The 27,275-nt window shown below is 44.4% G+C and overlaps 1 protein-coding gene across 1 annotated transcript in view; it reads left to right on the forward strand.

Moving 5' to 3' along the window:
* CACNA2D3 (calcium voltage-gated channel auxiliary subunit alpha2delta 3) overlaps positions 1-27,275 on the forward strand; it is an 865,909-nt gene that overhangs the window by 384,391 nt on the left and 454,243 nt on the right. Inside the window, exons 6-9 of the mRNA XM_047850751.1 lie at positions 6,429-6,560; positions 14,788-14,848; positions 14,941-15,091; positions 26,938-27,012. Of these exons, the coding sequence (XP_047706707.1) occupies positions 6,429-6,560; positions 14,788-14,848; positions 14,941-15,091; positions 26,938-27,012 (419 nt within the window). The remainder of the gene's footprint in view (positions 1-6,428; positions 6,561-14,787; positions 14,849-14,940; positions 15,092-26,937; positions 27,013-27,275) is intronic.

A 27,275-nucleotide genomic window follows, 5' to 3' on the forward strand; every position in this document is an offset into this window, starting at 1 on the left:
AAAGCAACCTGCATTTAATATGTAGCGCGTCACTAAGTTTAGAGGAAGGGGAAATGTTTGGCAAATAAGTCTATTTTATAATTCAACACACATTAGTGGCTATTTTCCAATATATATAAGTGCTTGATAATTAGCATCAAAACTACTCATTATTTAATCTATGACCTATTTAGAATGAATTAGAGATAGCGTTTACTTGCTGAAATGGGAGACACAAAGACTCTCCAGCCATTCTCCCTCTGCGTGTGGTTCAATGTGCGACACTGTAGAAGAGCTCTTGTGTGGACTCAGTCCCCTGTGCCTGCTGTGATTTCACATCCAGGAGTCACACCTCTTCAAAGACCTTTAGGCAGACCTAAGACCCTTCCTCTAGCTTGTTCAGGCAGGAAATAACCTTTACAAGGGCCACGCTTCAGAAACCCAGTTGAACATGAATTCAGACCGTTCCCTTCAATGGTTTTTGGGTTAACAGTGGTTTGTAATTCTAGATTAGCCTGTAATTATTCATGGACACTCAGATTCACTAGAAATGGACCCATATTTTGTGGTAGAAAATGTCAAGTTTAAATTAATACAGTGATGCTGCTAATTCACTGGAGAATAAATGATATTGAGAAAAAAGATGGTGAGCGTATCAGGTGACTTTGAGGTCTGGAGAGGAAACCCAAGTGCTAAGGCATCCGTAAAGATCCTGATTGCTTGAAGGAAGTAGGCTATGCTGGCTATAGATTTCATAAGACAAGAAATTTGATTTTGGAACCATGAATAAAAGCGTAGTGAGCCTTGGCACTGGTGGAGCACAGATTATGTCTGTGAGAAAATGTATGCTTGGCAGGAAACTTTGTCCATCTGCTAAGACCTTCACCGTGGCCTGCCCATCTTGCCAGCCCAATTTCAAACCTCTTCCCCTTTGCTTACGGGGCCTCAACGACACTCGTTGTTTTGCTGTTTCCCAGGACACAGGTTTCTTCCTGGCTCAGGGCCTTTGCCCTTGCTACTCGCTCTGCCTCAAAGCTTTTGCTGGCCAAGGTGTTTTTAAACTGACACCTTCTCAGCATTCAGCTCTCTCCTCAAAGAGGTCATCTTGGACCACCCAGCTAGAGTAACTCCCCTTTCCCCTTTCCATACCTGGTAACTCTCAAGCCTACCATCCCTTTTTATTTTCTTTGTCACACCCACTTCTGTTTGGAACCTTCATTTATGTGCCCATTGTCACCCCTCCTCAGACCGAAATGTCCACTTCATGGTCTGCCTGGGTCACTGCTGAATGCCCAATGTAGTTGGTACTCAGTGAATATTCACTGGATGAACAAATGAATGTAAGAGTTGTCAAGAGTACCTTGCCCTGATAATTGGAGGAAGGGAGGAAGAGGCTTAGGTGAAGTTTCATCTGGATAGCTATAGGAGAGCGGAACTGCCCGGGATGGGGAGCAGGGGACCCACCCCAGAGCTGTGACTAGTGATGTACCCCCTGATGGTAACAGAGCCCTCCCTCTGCTGAGCACCCTACATGCCTTTTCTCAGAAACCTTTGAGTGAAAGCCACTCTGGTCAAAGAAGACAATGGGGCTCAGGGAAGCTAAGTCACAAGCCCAAGGCCACTAACTGACAAGTGCCAAGTGAGGTCTCGTATCCAAGACTCCCAACTCCAAAGCCTGCATTTCACAGTGGCATGCTGTAGTATTAAGATGCTGTGCAGGGACTCTTGCTGCAGAGAACAGGGATAGAAGAAGTTGGGTGATCTTCTTGGGACCTTATTTATTTCCTCACGCCTGGCATAAATAATGGCCAATGTGTATGGACCATTTTGTGTGTGCCAGTTGCTGTGCTGAGTGCTTTACGTGCGTTAATTTGCTTGAACCCAAAGGGCTGATTGACTGAGGATGACAAGAGGGGCTACCCACTCAAAGATACAGAACAGAAATGGAAAAGTGTGTGAGTGTGTAGGGGAGGATGCAGAGAGAACATCGGCCATCCGTAACATCAGAAAACCCCCATATAACAAAGTGCAAACTTGTTGAGGGATGGGGAAGCACAGGTGAGAGCAGTTATTTGGGTGGAAATAAAAGAAGGAAACTACAAATTCTTTATGGGTTATATGGTACATTATAAAGACAGAGCAGGGACGTGTGAGCTGCTTTTCAGATGCAAATTGCCAATAGATCACAAAGGTGGTGTGGGACTCTTACTCTCCAAACATCTGCTTGTAGTCTGTTCTGCTAAAAAGCTGAACATCTGATAAATTTCTGACTGGCATTGGAGGTGATTTAATCTCTCAGAAGGTAGAAGAAGCAGGAAGCAGAACTGCTATTGCTGGACTTCACGTTGACCACTGTGAATAATAAGTTGACACTGAATGGACAGGGACATTAGAGAAAATGACCATGTGACATGGAGCTCACTGTATTGAGCAGAAAACTGGGCATTGACACATACATGAGGCATTAAGGGAAATGAGTTTAGTCCAAGTGAGAGCCTTGGAGGTAGGACCTATCAACAGAGATTGAGAAGAATGGTAAGCTCGTAAAATTATAATGCAGACGTGAAAATCTGAACTGTTTCCATTAAAAGGATCCTTCACTAGGAAAAAGGCCTACCCATATGAAACTCAGATTTTAAAAAGAACATATACAAACCATGAAATATGGGTATATTATGTAGCATAATTAAGGGAGTCTGAATATATGCAGGGGGTTGAGTGGTGGCCTCCGGAAGATATGCCCCAGTCCTGACCTCTAGTACATCCTGCAAATGTGACTTTATATGGAAACAGGGTCTTTGCAAATGTAACTAAGTGAAAGATTTGAGATGAGCTCATCTGGAGTTTAGGGTGGACCCTAAATCCAGTGACTGGTTTCCTTAAAGAAAGAGATGACACAGAGATACACAAAGGGAAGGCCGTGGGTAGATGGAGGAAGACATTGGAGCGATTGTGTCTATAAAGCAGGAAGCACTAAGGGTTGCTGGTGACCACCAGAGGCCAGGAGAGCAGTGTGGAACAGAGTCTCCCTGAGAGCCCCTGGTAGGAACCCAATCTGCCAATTCTTTGATTTTGGACTTCTGGCCTCCTGAATACTTTTCTTCTGTTTTAAGTCACTCGGTTTGTGGTAATTTGTTATAGCAGCCACAGGAAACTAATACAATACATTAACCTCCTAAGAAGACTAGGGGTGGAAGTGAAACCCACGCTCAGATTAGTTTGAGACTCCTGAAGAATGCTAAATGAGGCAGAGGGGGAGGGTTTTTCAACAAAGTTAGAAACAAAACACACACAAGTAGAAGGGAAACCTACTGCTTAGGAGGATGCTGTTATTTTTGCAAGTGACCTTAAAAAAGCACACCTGCTCAGCAGCCATAGAGGGAACATCTGGCTGGGATGTGGCCCACGGTGTCATGTTCACCTCCTCCTCAGTAGACAGTGGAAGGATCTGAGGACCTGGGTAAGCAGGATGTGATGGGTGGCACTGACCCTTTGGGCTCTTTCATTTCTGCTCTCTGCCAGTGATGCTGGGAAAACCATTTTTAACTTAAGTTTTAGTGTCTGTTTTAACCCAGATATTTAGATGCAGGCCCCATTTTATAACGTTAGCATTTTCCTGTTTCTTTTCATCTCTTAGATGATGAATAATGGACAGCAGTTCGAGATTTTCCCTTCTATTAAAATTGCTTGCTAAGCAAGATTGTGAAATCAATATACTGTGATTGTTTTACAAGCCAGAGGACATGTTATCTCAAATATTTGATCAAATAGGTGTGTGTAACACAGCCCTCATTTTAACTAGACCATATTCTTTAGTGATTCTCCTGCCCTTGTTCACCGTGCCCTGGGAAAATCAAAGCCCCCTTTTCTTAAAGAGGCATAATTTCAGAGCGACATTTAGTGTCAAAATGATTGTTGAAATAACCTCTGACTATCACAATTCTTTTTGCATTTCTGAAGGTGCTCACAAGTCCCCAAGGGGCAACCCTAAGTTTCTAGGACCACCTTGGGGTATGAGTGGCCTTTTACTACCCCCAAAGAAATCACAGTCAAGAAAAAAGAATCTCTAACTGGAAACTGTTTGACTGCTTAACATGTTGAGGCAGTGAGTGAGGGAAATGGAATTTTTGCTTCTAATTGTGGAAAGTTTTTATATGATGGCAACATAATTGAGGCCATTGATGGAGGAGGCAAGAACCATGGAGTTTTCAGTGTCATTATTGTATTTACATCTTTGTGGATTAATTTCAGTGGCTTTTGTAACAAGGAGTGAGTCACAGTAATTATTGTCAAGCTTGTACAGGAGCAAAAAAGGGTTCCATTTTCCAGGATTGTGAGGATAAAGTCTTTCTCAAAATTACTTTGTGGTAAAAGGTTGAATTGGTCATTTTCACTCTCCGAGCCTATGATGTGGTTTACTATAGTTTATAAGAGTTTGAGCACTTATGTTGAGGTGAGATTCAGAATCCCAGTTGTCTATGAAATCTGGGTAAGCAATCTGAAAGAATAAGACAGGCTGGAGGTAAGACAATACAAGACACCATGTCTGCCTGCTGGGTTAGGCGCCATTTTGTGGGCTCTTTCTCAGACCTCTTCAGATGGGCATCTTGGGGGCAGCAGTCTGGCAATGGGCAGGCCACTGTGGAGGAGGGATGGGGTGCACTGTGCCAACAGTGAGTTTCCTTGTCACTGTACCTAATTCACATGACCATTTCTAGCATTATTTTGCTAATTGGCTTACTATGCAACTTGAGGACTCGAGTGACCAAATCTGTCTTTATCCCCCTGGTGTAGAATGTAGGGATCTTTGGAATAAAGATGCCATGGTGGGATTTCTGTGACTTGGGGTCCCACAGGAAGTTCTGTTGAGGGTGTTGGAATCCAGGTGAATGGAATTGCTCCATTGATAACTTTCTGAATGCCTTTTGCTGTTTGTGGTCTTCTGTAGATTTGTTTAGCCTTTCAAATAGCCCTTTAATATGTGTATTATTATCCCATTTATAAATCACAGATCAGAAGCTTTGTCACTGATGAGTTGGATGCTTTTAGGAAAGAACCTAACTTCTTGGTACTCCGTTTCTACTTGTGGAGCATGGAGGTTACTAATGGCGCCTGTCTTGGAGGGCTGTGGTAGAGGCAATGGGAGATGAGCTAAGTACGTGCTTGCACCACGGGAGAGACTCAGTAAAGATTTCTGCTCCTTCCCTTCCTCTTCCTCATCATTAACATGCTCACCCTGTTGTCATTCTTACGCTCATCATGCTGGGACTGGATGGTGATCTCCCCTCTTAACAGAATTATGCTTTATGTGGCATCATTTTGAAACAGGATCTTAAGAAGTTTAAGAAAAAGTGGATGGTCACCAAGCATCCTTAGTGATCCATCTTTCTTCAACCACTATGCCAAAAAAAAAATACTTATTGTCCTTCTTTGCCTTTGCCCTTAGTTTTTATCTGTGGACAGAAGGCAAAGAGTTAGCTTTGGGCTGCCAAGGGTGAAGAAAAGAGATTTATTCATGGGATCACAAGGGAAGAAGAGTAGACAGTTGTGATGAGCAACCTTTGTTTTATTCATCTATCCATACATTCATCTCTTTAAAAAATTTTTTTTAATGTTTATTTATTTTGGAGAGAGAGAACAGGACAGAGCATAAGCAGGGGAGGGGCAGAAAGAGAAGGAGAACACAGAATCTGAAGCAGGCTTCAGGCCCTGAGCTGTCAGCACAGAGCCTGACGCGGGGTTCGAACTCACGAACCGTGAGATCATGACCTGAGCCGAAATCCAGTGCTTAACCAACTGAGCCATCCAGACACCCCCATCCATTCATCTCTTCATGTGTCCATAAATGTCTAGAATTTCTGCCATGTGCTGGTCAAAGGGGCACAGCAGAAGACCACATGAAATGGTTCCTGCGCTCCTGGAGTTCACCATTTGCTGAACAAAAGAGGTAGAGAGATGTAGTTATGTAATTGCAATTTATTTATTTATTTTTAAAAAAAGCAAACTTCTAAGTCAGAGGTGAAGAGAATTGGAACAGGACCATGTTGGCTGAGGTCATTTCAGTGAGAGAAAACACATTTTTCCTGTTTTTATTGCTGGGTTCTGACCCAGGAGAGGCAAAAGGTGGAAAATAATGCTGAGAAGGTCTCTCTCTGCTTTCTCAAGAACTCTGTGCTGTACAAGGTTGAAAGTTACAAATAAAGGGATGTATTTTTCAAGTAAGGAGTCATCAATAAAGGCTCCTGGGTGGCTCTGGGGGCTTGGGCAGGATGAGGAATCCCTGATGTATGGAGTTCCCAGGAGCTAAATGTTTGGGAAGCTATAACTTTCTTCACAGCTTCCTGTAAGATGAGTCTCATTTTGCTGCTATCTGCCGGCTCCAAGGGACGCCAGCCGGGGTTCTCTCTCACTTTGGTTTGTAACTTTCTCTTCTCTCTGTTTCTTTTCAGACCCAGCAATCGTCAATGGGGTTTATTGGTCCGAATCCCTAAACAAAGTTTTCGTAGATAACTTTGATCGTGACCCGTCTCTCATATGGCAGTACTTTGGAAGTGCAAAGGGCTTTTTTAGGCAGTATCCAGGTGAGTATCCCTGCCTTGAGAATTATGATTGAGATTAATGACCCTGTGATATTTTTCTTTCATGTTCAGGGTTAAATTTTTCCCCCTCCCATTAGGAAAAAATGAAAGATTAAATTCAAATCTGTTATATCTATTGTCATGGTCCAGATAGGCGTGGTAGCATGGCGTCCGTACACACACACAGGCATTTAGATCTGCACGTGGTTTCCACATCTTTCTCAATAGAGCAATTCATCGAGCTGCACCAAAAGTGAGGAGTTGGGGTGTGAGACACAGCATATTTGATCTTTCTGGACAAGAGTTTGCTTTATTACTGTTACTACTACTATAGTTACTATCATCATTGTTATTACCGTGGAAAGGAACAAGTCATAATTGGGCTGAATTTTAAATTCCGACCAAAGGGGTAAGAAATGGAAAATGTGAGGGGCGCCTGGGTAGCTCAGTCAGTTCAGCATCCGACTTCAGCTTAGGTCATGATCTCGCGGTTCGCGGGTTTGAGCCCCGCATCAGGCTCTGTGTGGACAGCTCAGAGCCTGGAGCCTGCTTTGGATTCTGTGTCTCCCTCTCTCTCCACCCCTCCCCTGCTTGCACCCTGTCTCTCAAAAATGAATAAATGTTAAAAAAAGTTAGAAAAAAAAAGAGAGAAATGGAAACTATGAACTGAGGTTTCCCCACTCCAGAGCTGACCGCCTCGGAGGAAGAGCTCGGACTGGCCCAAGCACCGCCGATGGCACCAGCTCATCTTCAGGGCCGCCAAAAGCACCCTCAGATGGTATGTTCATCAGAGTTTGTCCATCATACCTTTGGAACAGGTGTTCCTGAGGCCTCCCCAGACCTCCACTTTGCAATAAGAATTTAATTCTGGCTTGGTTTGAATTTTAATTAAGAAGGGAAGTTTTAATTTTGCTCACAAGTTGTGAAAACAGGACTCGAGGCTGCAATTGTGCCAACATCACAGCTGCAGAAATTAACAAGCTCAACCTAAAAGAAGGAAAAAACTCCCGGCATAATCTTGGAGCAATTAAGTGGAGACTTTTATGTTTTCATTAAGTAAGACTAGGCACCTGATGTCTTCCCACTTTGAGGCACAGAGACCGCCAGCCTCCGCCTCGAGGAGCCGTTTGCCCTGCACACAGCATCTGTCCCCTGAGACTTGCCTGCCAAGTGTCTGCTTTGCCTGATTATTCGACATTTCCCAAGAGTTGTGTTCAGCGGGGCACACGTGGTTCCTCCTGGAGCTCACAGAAATTTAAACAATAAGCATCCTAGTAAAGATAATGTTATAATAAACAGTGGTCTATTAAAGTTCCAGTGTCACCAAATTGCAATCTGTTTTGATACACTCAACAGAGAGCAAATTTAACGCAGATGTTGCTGAAAATAAAGCGTGGGTGAGGGCTGATCCATAGATGAAGCTACAGGGACCTCTTACCATCTTACCACGTGGTATTTGGATGAGGGTGGAGCCGATAAGAAGAAACCATAGATCATCTTTTGTCTCCGCCAGCAGGAAGTCCTTAAACTATGGTCATGAGGAAATTTGAAAAAAAAAAAACAAAAACGGGGGGGGGGGTGCAGTAGACATCTCAGGCTGCCATAACAAAATACCACACACTGGGTGGTTTAAGCAGCAGGTGTTCATTTCTCATAGTTCTGGAGTCTGGGGAGTCTAAGATCAAGGTGCTGGCAGACTTAGTTCTTGGTAAGAGCCCTCTTTCTGGCTTGCAGATGGCTACCTTCTCCTTGTAGCTGCACATGGTAGGGAGCCAAAGCTCAGGTATTTCTTACTCTTCCTAGAAGGGCACTAATCCACCGTGGGAGCTCCATCCTTCTGACCTCATCTAAACCTAAGTACCTCCGGAAGGCCTCACCTCTGCATACTGTCACACAGGGTCATGTTAGTTTTCAACCTATGAATTTGGTGGCAGGGACAAACATCCAGTTCATAACAAAAGGACATCCTCATGAAGGGTGTATCTAACAGGGGAGATGAGTTAATGTACAAGGTTTTTAATCAGTCAGAGCCATCGACTCAGAAATACTTACCATGTTTGTGACATTGTGGCAGAATTTTAACTTTGTAAAATTCCTGCATCTTTTCTGTGCTAGTAAAGACACGAGTCATGGTCCTATGGTGTTTCACTGCCCTATTAATGTCTTGCGGTCACTCAGTGCTTGGTTCTGAACAGAAAACACACCTCTTGTCTCTTGGACACAAAATGATTGTTAGAAGAATGACTCATGGACATTTTTTTGCTAGAATTTTTTATCTTCAGGAAACTTCGTTCCATGTTTAGAGTGGTATAATAGTATGAATCAGTGGTAAGTCTGCGTGTTCTTAAAGAGAAGGGATATTTCTTCATTCTTCATTCAGTGTGTGCTGAGTTCTTGTTTTGTTCCAAGCACTATGAGAGACTAAAATGGTGAACTTAATAGAAAAGGTCTCTGCCCTCATGAAGTTCCCTCTTGTGGGAAAATGCATTCCTCAGGATTTTGGTTGCAAGTGACAGAAACTGCATTCTAGCTAGCTCCAGCAAGGAATACATTTATTGGCTCAGGTAACTTGAATTCTAGGGAATGTGCTGTTTTGAGACATGGCTAGATCCAGTATTCAGCATTGTCATTTGGATTTTGAATCTTTCCTTCCCTCTTTCCTCTCCACCCTCCTCTATTCTTACCATGTTTCACTGGCAGGTGATCTCCTAGTGATGGAGAATATGGCTGTGTGCTTGCAGGATTATTTCTCACTATGGTCCCAGAGGAAGAGAGAGCATCTGTCCTAGTGGCTTAGATGTAAGTCCAAGGATTATTCTGGTATGGGTCACATGCCCACATCCTCAAGTGAGGGAGACTGGACAGTGGTAGGGCTAGCCATCTGAAACCATGGGGATTGATCAGGATTACATTACTGTGGCCTCGCTTGGTGGGGATCCCCAAAGGAAGTAACAGGGAACATGAGGGAGACAGACAGGTGAACAGGTCATGATGGTACAGTGTGTTTAATGCTAACATGGGGGAAATAGAAGGTGCTAGAGGATCACTAAGAAGGAGGGCAGTCTCAACTTCTGTAGGTGGGAGCATGGAGTTCTCAGAAGGGGGATTTTAGTCAACATCACCCTAATAAAGTACCTGGGATGATGTTGTCTCTTTCTGAATAGATTTACACAGGCCTTTACAAGTTCAGTGTAGGGCCTTTAGCCATGTGGCAACACTTCCATGTACTGTCTTTTGGATGATATAAGTGTTCTATATCTATAGCACCTGTTATGGTAACCAATGGCCACATGTGGCTATTGAGCATGTGAGATGTGCCTAGCAAAGACAGGGGAACTAAAATATGAGTTTTATTTAACTTCAATTAACTTAAATCTAAAATTAAACAGCCACATGTGGCTAGTAGCTGGCATGTTCAGCTGTGTAACTCTATGGGTAAAGACTTTTGTAGTCTGATACCCAGTTTCCAAGGTACTGGCCTACCTTTTAGTTCCTGTATTACAAAAAGGTCTCACTGAGCAGAGAGAGAACTCTGGTTAGGCTCTTCTGAACAGCAACAGCCAAAACAGCAACAAAATACAGATAACGGGTCTTTGAGCTCTGCAGAATTTGTTACTCAGGCCTTATCAAAGCTCTGCTTATTTCATTGTCATCCTTGGGCGTCTTTGGGAGTACGGTTAATATTAATATAATATTAATATTAATGCTGATCATAGTGATAGTGACCATCATTTATTGAGCACTGTCCTAGACATCTGTACAAGCATTGTGTGGTTTAATCCTCAATAATTCTATGGGCTGGAGCTACTATAAAATGCATTTTACCAATGAGAAAGCAGACCAAGGGGTTAACTGACCAAGCCACACCAGCAGGATAGGAGGGAGTTGGTAATGGTGTTAATATTTTTAGCACCTCTTTCATGCTTTGTTCTTATGGCAGTTCTTAATCTATAAAATATGAATTCTGGCCTGTAATCCTGAGCCATCAGGCTTTCAATCCCCATCTCCTTTGCTAAGATATCTGCCCCAGGAGGACAGAGACGTTTGGCTATCACTCTGGTACCATCATCAACAATAACATAGTGTATAGGTGTTCAGTACATATTTTTGAATGAATGAATCACTCAGTGGACCAAAATCTACAAGACATATTGGTCTCATCACACTATTAGTAGCAGCCCTGCCTCTTCAGATACAGTAGAGTTACTGCCTCTCTGAGAAGGTGGTCACTGGCTATAGTCGGTGGGACACAGTGACTAAGTAGGGAACTGGCATAAATACATTACAAAGCTATGCTCCCTTTCTTTTCTCTATTGCTTCCCTCCTCAAAGTCTTCCTGAGCCAATGGCTACATAATTCCTTTTATCTTGAGATTCATTCCCCAACCAACCTGGGTGGGATCCCAAAAGGCATAGTGGCAATTCCAGAAATTATATAGCTCATGGGGTGCTTCTTGGCTACGTATCAATTTCCTGGTTCTCAAAGATTTAAGATGAGCCAACTGTTATTTCTCAGTGATTTAAAGTCCTTTGAACAGTTTCAAAATATCTGTGTGTACAAAAAATTATATACTGAAAAGTTGATATATCCTAGGGGAGATAGTACCAGCTGAGACAGGGTTGCCTGGTGTTTGCCTCCAAAAACACATTTTGTTTTGAGATTGGGAAAGGAAGGGCTCAGTGGTCCAATTAGTTTGGTAAATGCTGCCTCTGCTGAGCCAGTTATGGAGATTCAAGATGCTATAAACAGATTAAAGGCCCACGGCATCCATCCCATGGCATAGAAACCAGTTTTACTTTTATTCATTCAACTCATGCTGACATCCCGGAGGACTTCTCATAGGACATCTTCATGTAACGCCTGTGTAAGGAAGAGCATGGTGACGTGGCATTTGGGAAATAAGTCCTATGGTCATAACTGGCAATCTCAGGAAAATCTTTTGAACTCTGAGAGACTGGAGTCCCTGCTATGAGTTGAAAATTTTGACCCAAGTGCCAGGTTTGGGCAAGATGTCTCCTCGGTGCTCATCCAGTCCTGACTTGAGTCAAGTTATGACCTTTATTGTTCTACCTTAGGCCACTATGCCTAGAACTGTCTCAAGGTACTGTCTTAATCCCCGCTCAGTGTATACCTCACGTCCTGACCAGGAAAGGCCTGGGTCTCATGGGTCCTGCTGCCACCTAGGCTCCTTACCTTTGTCAGAGACATTCTCTATGCACAGCCATACCAGAATTCCTCCGTTTCCTTGAACTTGACATGCTTTTTTCAATCTCAGGACCTTTGCACATTTCATTCTTTATGCCTGGGATATTCTTGTTCACCCTGTGGCCACCACTTTTGTTTTATGAGTCCTACCCATATGTAGTGTGTTGAATAATATCTCCCTCCAAATTTATGTCCTCCTGGAGCCTCAGAATGTAACCTTACTTGGAATTAAGGTCTTTGCAGATGTAAATAAGTAAGTTGGGATGAGATCACACTGAATTACAGTAGACCCTAAATCCAGTATGACTGATACCTTTATAAGAGGAGAGGACTGACACAGAGGGAAGACAGGGGCAGAGATTGGGGTGATGAAGCAACAAGTCAAGGATCACCAAAGATTGCTGGGAGCCAGCAGAAACTGAGAAGACACAAGGGAGGGGTCTTCCCTAGGCCCTGTCGACACCTTGATTTTAGACCTCTATCCTCCAGAACTGAGAGAGAGTTCTTTTCTGTTGAGCCACCCAATCTGTAGGACTTTTGTTATATCAGCTCTAGAAAACTAATATACCATCATTCTGCTCTCAATTTGAAGAAGATCCTTCTTCCCATTAGAGATTGGAATCCCCTTTTGTACACTAATGTAGCCTCAGGCACTTCTCCTTTGTGACATCTCTGGTTCCTGGGATTTCTTATCCTTTGCCAGCTTCCCTGCCCAGCATGAGGCTTCCTGAGGGCAGGCAGGGGCCAGGCCTGTCCTTCCCAGTCAAGGCTCTGGGGTTGTCCCATCTGTTCCACTTTCCTAGGAATTATATCCTTTATAAGGTTTTCCCAACAGACTCATTTCATGTCAACTTTTTCAAAAAGCACCTAGCAGGGCAGTGCTTGGAATTGGAAGGAGTTCCAAGCCAACGTGCAGGTGCAGGGGAATGATCTCAATCCAAAAGGAGACCACTGAGTGTCATTAATCCCTTCCCCCCAGGCCCTAGCCTAAATGCTGGAACTGTAAAAAGAATTGCACATTTTCTTGTCCCAGTGGGGCACACAGAGATGGGGCTGAGATGGGGAGGAAGGACAGCAAAGTGGGGAGGAGTGAAGCAGGATCAGACACAGTCCTTGTCTAAGAACAGTCACCACAATTTAATTTGAGAAACGAACATCCGCTGAAGGTCTACCATGGGTCAACACGTTATAAAATAATTATCTTTATTTGGGCTAAAACCAACTCTTTGTGAACTTATAAATTGGAACATTATCTGGCCTCATCATGGGTAGAATTTCAGTGTATGTTAAGACCATGCTATCCTAACTATACTTGGCTTTACACAAAGCAGTGCATCCGTTTTATTTTATTTTATTTTATTTTATTTTATTTTATTTTATTTTATTTTATTTTATTTTATTTTATTTTATTTTAAACGTTTATTTATTTATTTTGAGAGAGAGAGAGAGCATGTGCAAGCAGGAGAAAGGCACAGAGAGAGGGAGAGAGAGAATCCCAAGCAGGTTCTGCTCTGTCAGTGCAGAGCCCAATTCGGGGCTTGATCTCATGAACCGTGAGATCATGACCTGTGCCAAAATCAAGAATCAAACACCCAACTTACTGAGCCACCCAGGTGCCCTTCCATTATATTTTAAATAAATTGTGTTTTTGTCCTTTGGTGTGCAATATCATGTCAGTTTTACTTTACCTTCATTGCCTAATGACCTTCAATTGGCAGGGGCTTCTCATACTTCTGTTTTCTGATTTGGTACAGGAAACTCTTTACATTAGGCCCATTTGTAGGTGGGACATGTAGGTACAAGGAGAACAGAATAAAATGATTTTTGGGTAACAAACGGCCATCTCATGGTTTTCTGAGTAATAATTATCTCAGACACATATTATTATTTCAGTGTGGTCCAGAAAGTTGGCCATCAGTAACTGGAAAGGAGACTCCCACTGCTACCATTTGAGTCAGGATTTCCTCCTGTGAAAATCAGTTTTCTCTTTTTATTTTCTTAACTCTAATGTCTGTATTTCAAATCCATTCCTGAGCAGCATTAATGGTTGAAAACAATGATTTGCTATCTTATTTTTAGGGAGCACTTTTCTTTTTAAATGAAATTTTATTCTTAAAAACCAAGTTGTAAATAGAGAATGTTAACCTTGGATGTATCCCGACCAGTCTGCAAACCACAAGATGAAGGATATGGGATCCTATCTTACACATGGGGAAAACTCCCCAGGCTTCAAAGCCTGAAATTCAAACTTTGTAATGCAGCATAATTAGGACCATTTTTTCCCATTTCAGTTGTAGAAAGCCAGGCCAGTATTCCTGATGGTAAATACAAGAGTGAGGGGAAGACAGGCCTGTGTATATTCTTTTTTTTTTTTATGTTTATTTATTATTTTTGAGAGACAGAGCTCGAGCAGGGGAGGGGAGGGGCAGAGAAAGAGAGGGAAACACAGAATCTGAAGAACTATCAGCACAGAGCCCGACGCGGGGCTTGAACTCACAAACCATGAGATCATGACCTGAGCCAAAGTTGGACGCTTAACCAACTGAGCAACCCAAGCGCCCCAGGCCTGTGTATATTCTAAGATGGAAATGTATCGAGCTCCTACCTGCCATGCTACACACATTGCGTTTACCTGGACCCAGAGACATGGCCCAACTCTGCCCCGAAGTCTATGAGTGATGCTGCCAGGTTCAACAACTTGCTGGACAGTGAGAAATGACCTTGGCTAATTTCATCATTAACCACGGGAAGGGGCTGGAGTCCTGTCCTTCCCTGAGAGACAAACGTTACTGAAGATGTCCCCACTCTCCAGCAGGCCTTAAAGCAACTGAGCTAAGGCCATGTTTGCTATAGTGTTCTAGCCCTGAAGCACCTTCCCTGAGCCGGTGATGGAGCATGTGATGAGCTGGTCATTGCATGTGATTTTTCACCCTGTCTGTTCAATCAGCAAAGCAGAGCAGCCTTGAAATGCTATGAATAAATATTTGGAGTTCCTGGGTTTCTCATAACTCTATTTTTCTTCTAGGGATTAAATGGGAACCAGATGAGAATGGAGTCATTGCCTTTGACTGCAGGAACCGAAAATGGTAGGAAATGGTCAAACCTCTTAGTTACTTTTTAAAGAGAACTTGTGGAGAGGTTCATAATTCATTTTTTGCTTAATTTTCCCCTGACCTAGGTACATCCAGGCAGCGACTTCTCCGAAAGACGTGGTCATTTTAGTGGACGTCAGTGGCAGCATGAAAGGGCTCCGTCTGACTATTGCAAAGCAAACTGTCTCATCTATTCTGGATACGCTGGGGGATGATGACTTTTTCAACATAATTGCTGTGAGTGCAGCTGTTTTGTGCTTTCTCTGCGCTTTGGGTTCATTTGATCTTTTAGCAGCAACCGGTTCACATTCTCATTGCTTTTGTACACACAACATTAGAAGTCCTGCCCAAGATGAGGACCAGTTAGCCCCATGTGAGCTCCCTGAATCACGATGTTGGAATGGCTTTCAGAGTCTGGGAAAGCAGTCTAGCACATTTCCTCTCCTCACCTCGCACTCAGGCACTGCCATCTGGAAGAGTAGCACCAGATTTGGTTTTCCTGGGGAGCCAACCTTTTCAGAACCTTGGGGAATTAGGTCTTGCAAGATATTCCTCAGACGGCTAGTGGAGATTAACTTTAAGCTGGTTTGGTCTGAAGACCATGATAGGAATACTAATCATGATGACAAAACAACTACGCTGTAGAGAGCTGTTTAAGGCTCACAGAACCCTTTGTCTCAGCTTCATAAACAAAAGTGTGTTTATTAAGTGCATACTGAATGCCGTTTGCTTACCCTTCATATTTGCATGGTCTTTTGTTCCTCACGGCAATTTTAGAATGGTTTTTGCATTTTCTCCGATGAGGCTGCTGGGGTTGCGAAGGTCAGTGACTTGCCGAAGGTTATAGAACGGGGAGGTGGGAGACCCGGGACCCAAACAGGATAGTAATAACATGCTTCCTGGAAAGGAGCAATGGCTTCTGAATTCCATCTCCAGCTCTTTTTCCTCTTCTCCCCAGTTCTCTGGTGTGAGTCTCATCACGCACCTTATGTCCCTCCTACTCTTTTTCCAAAAACTATAGCCACAACAAGCCTGCTTCTTTTCCCTGAGTACTTTACCAGAAGCTCCTGCCTGGTAGTCACCTGTGCTTTGCCGCACCACCTCTGCCTAGGACACTGAGTGGCTGCAAAAGGCAGTCAAGGCAGCGTGGTGTGGTGAACAGAGTGTGTGCTTTGGGGTTGGGACTTAGTTTTGAATAGTTCTGTCCCATACAGCAAGCTGCACATCTTGAGGCAAACTGTCAGCTGAAGCTTGAGTAATCACATTACCTGCAGAGTTGCTGCCAGGACTACCTGAGCTGGGGCACAGGAGCCCCCCCCCCCAATGGCAGGACATGAAAGAAGGGGTGTTGTTTGAAGAGTAGTGCAGACAGGCTCCAAGCATGCCCCTGCTGTGGTCTGTGTGGCTTCCCCAGGCTCCTGAGCAGATGTGTCATCATGGGATCCTGTATCTAGGCAGCCTTCTGCATGGGCACAGAGCCTACTTTTATTGGCGAGGCAGAGGGCACGGGTGTTTAAATGGCACTTAAATGGCTCGAATTAGTGTCCTGCCCGCATGCTTCTGATGAGACTGAGCAGGAAGGCACAACTGTGGGCCACCATGATTTGTAGCTTCAGATTTTTAAAAGCCCTAAAGAAGAAAAGGAAGAGAAGGAGAACAATAGATTCCATGGGAGCAAGGGTTAGGCTTGTTTATTTATTCAACTATACCCAGTGCCCGAGACAGTGCCTGGCAAATAGTGAGAGTGTAAATACTGCTGAAAGGATAATCCCTGCAGCTGCCTCGCCCACCTTATGCCAGCCCTCATGAGTGTCCCATGTGGGGGATCTCATGGGATCTTCCCCCCACTTCTGGGGCATGGACACAGAGGAACCGACAGGTAGAAGCTACCATCTAGGGGTGCCCGGGCAGCTCGGTCGGTTAATGTTCAACTCTTGATTTTGGCTCAGGTCATGATCTCATGGTTCATGAGTTTGAGCCCCCACGTTGGGCTCTGTGCTGTCAGCATGGAGCCCGCTTAGGATTCTCTGTTTCCCTCTCTCTCTGCCCCTCCCTCTCTCTCTGCCCCTCCCCCCCACTCTCTCTCTCTCTTTCTCTCTCTCTCTCTCTGCCCATCCCCCACTGCCCGCAGGCTCTCTCTTTCTTAAAATAAGTTAATAATAAGAATAATAAGAATAATAAAAAGAAGATACCAGCTAGAGGTCACACAGCCAGAAAAAGTGGCCCAGTAAAAACTCAGAAACTGTCTGGCTTTACCTCATCCTGCTTCCTGAGCAGAAGTGAAGAGATCATAGTTGAGTGACTCAAACATCTTGCTGTGAAATTCTGTGGCCCCAGGGCACAGTTCTTTAAGGAAACTTTCAGACAGAACTTCGGGTTTCTAAATTCAGAAAAGCTACTCTAGTTACCAGTCTCATTGTGAATATGCAAATGTAGCCTGATCCCCACACATCCTGAAGCATTTACAGATAAGAAGCAGCTAATTTGGGACTATCTTTCTTATTAATCTTTAATTACTCATTACAGAAGTATCAGAAATTAGCATAATAAGAAGTGCTAACTAATTACATTGTGGATCCTTTATCAGTCAGGATTTATTGTTCTGTTAACAAAACCAATCGATTGAAATAATCTCTGTAAGTTCATTAAGATATACAAACAGTGTCAACCCAATAATGAAGACGGAGTGATTAAGATAATTAAAAGCAGACATGCTAGTTATTATAGAATAGTTAAGGAAGAAAATTAATTAATGTTTTTTTTACCCCAAATTGTCCCCTTATATAAAGAAACCCATTAGAGGTCCCATTAACCCTCACTGTACATCTGCTTGTAAGTTTTCAACATAAATGATCAACTTCAAGACCATTTACATAATTATTTGGACGATTAGGAAGATACTCTGAACTTTTTTATTTGAAGCCCTCGATAGTAAAGTTGTGAAGGCTGTCCCCCTAAGGGGTAAGAGAATGGATCAAATTCTTTAGTGAATTTATATTAAAAGCCCCGGGGTGAGAAAAGGAACCACTAATTAACAGTGACTTTTACACGTTGATTGTTTTATTACAGGCAACTTATGTAAAAATTTTAAACAATCAGAAAAGTTGCTATTCTCTTGCTGTTTGCCACATATTTCAAGTTTTTCCAAGTATATGAACATATGTAATTTTTCCCCAGCAGTAGAATTCTGTTTTCCAGAGTACTCAGCAACTTGCTTCTATGCTTTTATTGCAAGCAAGTGTATTTGAAGAGCAGAGCATTTCATCACCCTGTAGTTGACATTAATTATTTAACCAGTCCCCCTTTGCTGGACATTCATGCTGTTCTGGGTCTCTTTTCTGCTCGAGAGTGCTGCAGAGAACGGACTTGGGCATGTATTCTTGCAGGGTTGGGTGTGCTTCTATTGAATAATATCTGGAGGTGGAATTGCTGCACCAAGAGGCATGCATATACTTAGGTATTACGAGAATGTCCACTAAGCAGGGTCTTATAATGGTTACACACTTAGAAATTGCACAGGCATACCTTGGAGATATGACGGGTTTGGGTCCAGACCACTGTGGTAGTGAATATCGCGATAAAATGAGGCAAATTTTTGGTTCCCCAGCGCATATAAAAGTTATGTTTACATGACAGTGTAGTCTGTAAGTATGCAACAGCATTGGGTCTAAAAAACAATGTATGTGCCTTAATTTAAAAATACTTCATTGCTAAAAAATGCTAACCATCATCTGAGCTTTCATTGATGATCCCAGATCACCATAACAAATATAATAATAATAAAGTTTGAAATAGTGCGAGAATTACCAAAATGTGACAGACAGATACAAAGTTAGCAAATGCTATTGGAAAAATGGTGCCAACAGATTTGCCCTGCAGAAAGTTGCTACAAACCTTCAGAAAGTAACCTTGTGAAAAAAACGCAGACTCTGGGAAGTACAATAAAACAAGGTATGCCTTTAGTACTCAGCTCCATCCGCTGTAACAAAATACCATAATGTGGGTAGCTTACACAACAGAAATTTATTTTCTCACGGTTGTACAGGCTGGAAAGTCAAATATCAAGGTCCAGTAGGGTTTGGTTTCTGTGAGGCTTCCCTTCCTGGCTCGTTGACAGCCATTCACCTTCTCACGGTGTATGTTCCCGGAGAGAGAGAGAAAGAGGGAGCCAGCTCTATCCTGTCTCCTCTCACGCAGGTGCCAGTTACGAAGCCCCATCCTCATGACCTCACGTAGCCCTAATCCCCTCCCAAGGCCCCATCTCCACATTGTGGGTTAAGGCTTCAACATGAAACTGTGGGGAGGGCGCACAAACATTCAGTCCATGACGCCAACATTTTGAGAGTTCTAAACAGTGGATTTGTAATTGGCAAACGTCCATGTTCATTCCCTTGAATTGTCTCTCTCAATCCTAAATATGTTTCACCAATGTTGCCTTGCCACATCATGGTGGCATGCAACCATGCCATTGCCTTCGGTTTCTACGCTGGTAAAATTGCTCAAGTAAGATGGTGTATGTAGGTTTTTCAGTCTGTTGAGAATGGTTACTTGCCTCCGCCTAGAGGGAGACCCTACTGCAGATTCTTGTACGTGCAGGACGATGGGAGGTTTGAAACTCCATCCAGAATGCCCTGCAAATCTGTTTGAGTGCCCTGTTCTTGTCGGCTGGAGTCCATTTATGGGAGAGGACATGATCATTTCACCTTTCATTACACTGTCCGCTTTCTCCTGCTCGTTGGGTAGATGTTTGAGGAGACATTTCAGAGTTTCGGAGAGAAGTAAAGAATACACTCTTGTTTTTCAGTGTTAGAAGCCCATGTGCATCCTAGGTATTTGTTTATAGGGATCTACTTCATCGTTGCCCCTTGGTTTTCAGTGCCTTAATAAGGGAAGGGGGGAGAAGATGTAAATAGTAAGAGTCTTTCCTTGGCTGTTTCAGTCCTGTGTGCACGTGTGCATGTTTGTATTAAGCTCATTGGCTAAATGCATCTTATATATTATACTGAAAAGCTTCCAATTCAGGTCTTTCCAGAGAATAAATGTGAAACGATAATGTTAGAAACTGTTTTAGCTTTCACGGACAGGGTATTGCAAAATCTAAGACTGATGAACTAAATGGGTGAATTATAAAATAATAGAAGAAATGAGAGAGTGATTTTGTGCAGCCAAAGTTAAAATTTAAGGTCAAACCACTGGCGCATGAAGAGAGATGTCACTGACAAGAGAAAAGGCATATTTTTCTGATTTGCTTTGAAGTCTAACTACAAGCCATGCATTAAATTAACAATATTATCATAAAAATGAGGGTGCTAATTCTGTCCGATGCTGAAATTTGAAAAATGGTTTTACAGAAGCCTAAGCCATGCATTAAACGAACACAGTATTAACTGGACTGATATTGTTAAATCAATTTAAATGCTTCCTGCAGCCTGTGTTTGTGCCGAGTTGAATAGAGAAGAGCACCATTTGTTAGTTCAACCCAGAACTTTCTGGTGCCCTGGTTTTAATTTGCAGAATTTTCTTTAGAACCGTTCCTCCAGTGCTTTGTCTGCTACGGATTTACTCTTTAAAGTAATCGATTCCGTATTAAAAGTATGAGGCTGGTATTTTCTTTCAGTGCTCATTTGTTCTGTACTACTAATTACGTCCAGTTGTGTTTCAAATTACACAGGAAGCTCCTCTAATGCAGAAGATCCCTGGGATGCCTGTACTGCTGAAAATACTGTGGGCTCATCTGCTTCATTACATAAACCCTACACATTTTCATTCGAAAGGTTATTTAATCAAAAGCGCGCCCAATAAAACCGTATAAATATTTAATGGAGTTCCAGCAATTCTGCATCAGTTTCTTGCCCTGCATGAGCATGCCAGCCTTGTAATTCTGTGGTGTGGTTTGGTGTGTGTGTGTGTGTGTGTGTGTGTGTGTGTGTGTGTAACTTAGGATTCTCTAAAATGTACCCACTTACTTCATTTAATTTTTATCTGTTTTTTGAAAGGGATAGAGAGTCTCTTTTTGTGTTGTTTTTTGTTGTTTCTTCTGTGTCAGTTCCCCCCCCCCCAGGTTTGTGCCTCTCCTTTTCCCTCCATAATCTTCTCTATATCTTTGCCTTTCATCTCTTTGTTCTGATTATTTATTCTTTCAACAAATACTATTGAGTGCTAAGAGTGAAGTGTTAAGTACTAAGGCTGCCTTTGCAACTAAAGAAGACAGGCTGTGGACCTTGAGGTTTTGTGTGTGTGAGTGTTGGGTATGGAGACATCCAGGAAGCAGGTGCTCAGGGCAGAGTCGGGGCAGTGTGATCTTTGAGGGTGCAGTGAGGGGCTCTAGGAGGGCACAGAGCTGGGCAGGCTGGGGACTCAGTGATGGTGTCTTAGAAAAAGTGATGACTAAGGGAACAATAAGGTAGGGGGCTTCTGCAGGAGATGGGATAGGCGGGGAGAATGCACAGGTGAGGAGGAAGTTGCTCTTTGCAGGAGGTAGTCACTCCTCTCCAACCCCCAGGAAGTACGGGCCTGAAGGGCTGGGCCTGGTGGGAACACCTGAAAGGAGCTTATTTTCTGGACGCATTGGAAGGGGGGTGGGGAATGTGGGAGGTGGAGTTGGTGGCTGGGGTGAGGGCTGGGGGGGGGGTTGATGATAAAAAGAACGGGGCTGGATTGAGAGAGGCAGGCCAGACCAACCCACACAAAGAATTGGAACTCTACCTGGAGGCAGCGGAGGACGTGGAGGGTCAGCCGCAGAGTGATGTATAGGGACATCCCCCTAAAGTTTTCCCCTTCTTGATTAGGTCTCCCTTCATCCTCTTTTTTAGGCAGTTAATGGTCTTCTTCTGTTAGGCCTGGAAGCTCCATTGCTTTCATCCTCCAGCCCAGCTTCCGGCATGAAGTAGGGTTGAGTTCTCAATATCATCCAGAGCCCAGAGTCAGCTGGTTTTCACTCCTGGGCTCTAGGCTTCGATTTTCGTGAGCCAACATGTGGCACGATCCTACACCAGTGCCAAAACTTGTGTGAGCCTTGGTGGGCGAGCCCGGCCCACTTAACTCTTTATTTTTAGATCCTTCTCCAGCACATTCCGGCCATTCATTTAATGAAACATAAACCTCGCCTTTCCTATTTCAGATCATTAAACTTCCCATTGAGGATTTTGCTGTGTCTTTAAAATGACAGAGGTGACGAATGCCTACAGGGATTGTGCAGAAGGAAGGAAAAGGCAGGTGGTGATGTGTCCTCACTGTCAGAGCCCAGAGTTGTGTGGTTGGCCTGGGAGGAAGGGAGGAACAGTTCCCGAGAGGAGAGAAGAGTGGGTGGTAGTCTAATCCCTGAAGAAGACCACGGGTTTACATCAAGCCTGGTTTTGTTTTTTGGATGGACCATGGCAGCATCATAGATATGCACTTTTTATCATGAAAAGGAGAAACAGTATCTTCCAAAGCAATATCTTTGGATGTAATGAGCATATTCTTTTATGGATACAAGTAGGAAAAAGTGGCTCATGAGAACTCTGCAATGATGTTCACGTGCAAGTTTAGTCAGTGTTTTATGTTTTATGGCACCTAGCAGGTTAGTTACTATTCAGTGAACAAACAAAGGAACAAAGGGCCCGGTGGCAGATGCCTTCCTGGGAGGGGATTTGGGAGTAAGCCGGCTGCACTGTCTTGACTCCATGTCTGCCACAGACCCCTGTCACTGAGAGGGTTCAGAGTGTGGCATGGAGTGGGACAGTGTGCAGCCGTGCACCATGGTGGTTTCCATCTTGGGTATTTAGACAGTCACGTGGGCCTATCCGCAGCACTTCTGTCCAACGAACGCAGCGCCTCACTCTCCAGGGGAGGTTGGGGCCTGTGACCCCTGTCCTCAACACCCCCTTCCTACTCAGCAAATGTCAGCTCCAGTTGGAGGCCACATCTGTTGGTCTTTCTCTCTAGTAGCACACATGACACTCACGTATATATTTTCTTGGTTCCTTGTGCTTGTGCATCCAGATGCCATCCTCCTCTTTCTTATATGCTGAGTTCTGTGTTGACTCTTCACCCACTTACCTCTTTTCATCCTCACAGTGAGTTCACAGGGGGAAATCCAGTTACAATTCCCATTTCCCCAACACAAATACTGAGACTCAGAGAGCTGAGAAGCCTTGGCCAAGGTCACCCGGCTGGTGTGTGGCAGAGCCAGGATTTGAACTCGGGGCTGTCTGCCTCTGTTGCTTTGGCTCTACTGCTCTACCCGTGTGTGAATCAGAAGAGGAGAGCCAACAAGGAAGGAGAAAGGGAGAAAGAAACAGATGTGACCATGTGGCGGTCCTAGCTCTTTAAGGGGTGAAAATTCTTTGTCTACCTTCTTAGTACGTAGTTGGTGGACTGGCTTGACCATCTCCGGGGCTGCCTCAGCTCTCTCCCACCGTGCTAAGAGACTCTTCCCATTTCCCCGAGATTTACAGGAAGGACTACCCACTTTGGGGGGAGAGAGAGAGATGGCTGAGCGCCTCTCTAGGGTTCATTCCTAGCAGTGGGAGGGTGCAAAAGCAAATGGCAGAAGAGAATTCTACCTGGCCAGTGACGACGGTGCACACTGCATCCGTCTCTTTTTTAGACTAATGCTGTCTGATTGTTTAAGTAGGGACGAAGGAGAGCTGTTTATCAGGCCGTTGGATCTTAGGGCTGGAGTTGACCAGATCTTCAGTTGTGAATTGATCTGGCCATCCCACATCATCGTTTCACAAAGTAGAAATCCAGAGAACATCCATTAAACTGTAGGAACTGGAAGGTTTCCAAACGGCGAGCTGCTGGGAGCGTGGAAGCAGTTTCACATACAGGGCGCCCTTGGCGTTCCCCTAGGGAGGAGCAGTGGGTAGTGCGGCGAGCATGGTGAGCACGCACGGCCCATGGGCCTCCTTGGCACAGCTGCCTGGTGTGCACCGTTCCCTCACACGGACGGCTGAGCCCAGCTCCCTTTGGTGATACACACCAGATTGCTCAGCATAGCTTTATCCTGATGCAGTCAAGGGAAATTAGTCAACTGCAAGCTTGGATGATGCCACTAACAAGCTGGCGGGGGTTCAGAAGAGCAGATTCCTCCACTGTGGCCACAGCTCACACAGCGATGGCGAGCATGGTTTTGATTACTGCACATGTTCCTCCCTGATGAGGGCAAGAACATCTTGGTCTTCTTTACTTTCCAGCCCCCTCTGCAGCCCCCCACATGTACGGACCTTTACACTAGCCAAGCTGTTTCAGGTCTGTTGCCTCACTGGATCCTCACAGGAACCCCTGGAGGGTAAACAGAAGATGAATTAGCACCTTCTTATGCATACGAATCTGGGACCCAAGGTTCAGTGACTTTCCCAAGGCCACACAGGGAGTATATGGCAGGGCAGGATGTGGACCCAAGTGTCCTGACTCCCGCCTCAGAGTACACAACCCCAGGAATCAATATTGATGATATATATTAGGCAGAATGTAGATGAAGTTTAAAATTTACGTGGAAAATGGAACTGGGAAGTTTGGGACTGCAAGGTATAGGACACCTGAATAAAGGCTGCTTTAGCATATAGGCATCTCATAATCTCACGGAAGAGATGTGGAGCAGGGCAGCTGCAGGTTTGGTATGATGCTTCAACAGTGTCCTCAAGGACCCACATTGGCTCCATCTTCCTGACCTTTGCTCTCCATTCTTAATCTTGTCACCCCCATTGTTGCACAATGACTGCTACAACCCCACAATGGCATCCCAAGTGGGAAGGAAGGAGAGAAGGAAGGCATTGGGTAGAGGAGAGTTTTCCCATAATGGCAAGAAAAAAACTCATTAAACTTTCCAGAAAATGAACCCTTATGTTTAGTTGGCTGGGAATGAATCAAGGGACCATCTCTAGCTTCAAGACAAGCTAGGAAAGCATGCTTTCAGCAGAGGAGGATGGGATAGATGTGATTGGCTAAGTCTCGTTTTGCTTCAGGCTTTAGGAATGGGTATCTTGTCACTCTCAACCAACTCAGTCAGCAAGGGAGACAGAGGACAGGGAAATAGCTGCTTTTTTTCAACAACTGCCCACCTCAGTCCAATATGGACTGAGAACGTTGGACTGTGAATTGCTTCCTGGATCCTCAGATGATGTTCCATTTGTGGACTGAAAGTCATGGTCCCATTTGTCAAGGGCTAATTTCAGAACTGTGTAAATGTGTTTTTGTTTTTTTTTTAGTCCATGCCTCCTCAGAGGAGATCTAAGCTCTATGACCATTGAGTGACAATTTTTCAAGTGCTTTTCTGTGACTAAGAACCAAGATTAAAGAGGGAGCAAAAGTCAGACTGATAGCATAGAATCTTGGGGGCCAGAGAAGAGAAATTGGGGGCTTTGAGGTCCTCAGATCAGTAGCTATAAAGTCAAACTACCTGGGTTTGAATTAGGACTGCACCCCTTGTATACTCCCCAGGGACTTTGGGCAAGTTGGCCATCCTTGGTTTGCCCCGGTTTCCCCATCTGTGAAGGGGGAGTAATTGGAAGGGCTTACCGCATGAGGTTGAGGTGTCCCGTGAATGAAGTCTAGTCTGTGCCCAGGTGGAGTCAGGGCTCAGTAACAGTGAGTTGCATATATCAGTATTATCACTGCTCCTACTTGCTTATTAGCAAGCACCTCGGCACTGAAACAGGATAATCTCTGTCACTGTTGTAGCAACTGTAGTTCTGGCCCTCTTCAGTCTGTCCCTGTAGTGTGTCCAGAAGCGGTGGGCCCAAGCTCATCTCTTTATTTCCCCCACTTCCCTGTGCATAGCCCTCCATGGTCCTCACTCCACACACTTAAAGTCCAAACCCCTTAGCCAGACTTTGCTTGAGAGCTGGGCCTGTGAGAGGTGGTTCTGGTTCCCTTCCTCTGGAGCTCTGGGCTGGGTTTTTGGTTGCTGCAGTGGAAACATGATGATACTCATTTGAACACGTTGTACTTGGGCACCTACTGTGGGCCCACCCCTGTCGTTGTCACTAGGGGACATACTGAGGAACCGGATATGGACCCTTACAGTGTGGCCCCACCTGTGGTGAGGGATCCAGGCACCAGGCTGTTAGGATTTGGGAGTTTACAGGAGAGGAGCCTCACCTACACCACAGGCTGCTTCCCAGAGGAGGCAGGAATGAGCTGATCCAGAGGATGAATGGGAATCAGCTGGGAGATGCCAGAGCAAGGCTCCAGGCAGAGGGCCCTGTGTGGGAGGACAAGATGGGATATATCAGAGGACAGGAAGGGAGTTAGGGCTGCCAGTGCCAAGTCTCTAGGGAGGGATAATGAATGAGTGAAGTTGGGAAGGTCAATAGGGCCAAGTGTCCAGAGCCCTACCGTACCCTGGGAAGGCTGATTTGCAGAGCAGTGGAAAGTGTGAATGGGATTGGCGGGATGCAGCATGATCCAATTTGTGTTTTAGAAGGACCCAGCCTCGCCATAGTGCAGAGAATCATGCTTGATGAGAGAAGCGAAGATGAGAGCACTCAAATTTCCACTCCCTAGTTGTGAGTTTGGACAAAAACAAATGGTCATATTCTGGGTATTCTGGGATAAGAAATAATTGGAAGGTCGGCATTGGCCTGTGTGGAAGGTGGTGTCACTGCTCATGAGCAGTGCTCTGACCCATACCCGCAGAGCCTCCCAGAGTGACCAGGGAATATCAAGGTCCTCTCCTTTCCTCGATTCTGTTGTCACTCACGTGTGACCCACACACGGGTCCTTTGGCTCCGTAAAACCAAAGACAGGAGCTGGAACTATATCTGCCCAAGTCTGGGATGCTCTTTAGATCCCACCTGGATCATGCACTGTCAGTCATGGCCACGGAGCCACTCCTGAAGGAATGTCAGTTAACTGTATACACCCTAAACACTGCCATATATCAGCACATGCTCTAGAACTTCCTTCCTCAAACAAGGAAAGAATATTGGGCACTTAAGCACAATTTTATATAGGGGCACCGATTGAGAAAGTCACCTATGTGAACGAATCGAACCCCTAGTTATGTTGCTTTTTTGTTTGTTGGCATGTATCCTTAAGTTATTTGGTACCACTAAAATGGTTAATTGTGTTCTCTTGGCTATTTCGTCTCTTTGCAGTATAATGAGGAGCTTCACTATGTGGAACCTTGCCTGAACGGGACATTGGTGCAAGCTGACAGGACAAACAAGGAGGTAGGGTCTGTGGCCGGGCAGGTGCATCAGGGGTCATGGCATGGCCTACTCTCCCTCACGGTAGTGGCTGCTGCTAATTCTATTCTACTTTTTAGGAACTCATCAAATGTATTGCCTTTAATCATGGCAGTAAAATAATTACATTGAGTTCAGAAGCTCAGTAGTTCTGAAATAATTGCATTGATTTACTTTTTCTTGCTTTATGTACGTCCTGAGTCATGCTTGATACCTATGTTGAAACCATTGAAAGAAAACAGCTTTTG

This window comes from Prionailurus viverrinus, chromosome A2 (assembly GCF_022837055.1).
Source record: "Prionailurus viverrinus isolate Anna chromosome A2, UM_Priviv_1.0, whole genome shotgun sequence".
Taxonomy (NCBI): domain Eukaryota; kingdom Metazoa; phylum Chordata; class Mammalia; order Carnivora; family Felidae; genus Prionailurus; species Prionailurus viverrinus.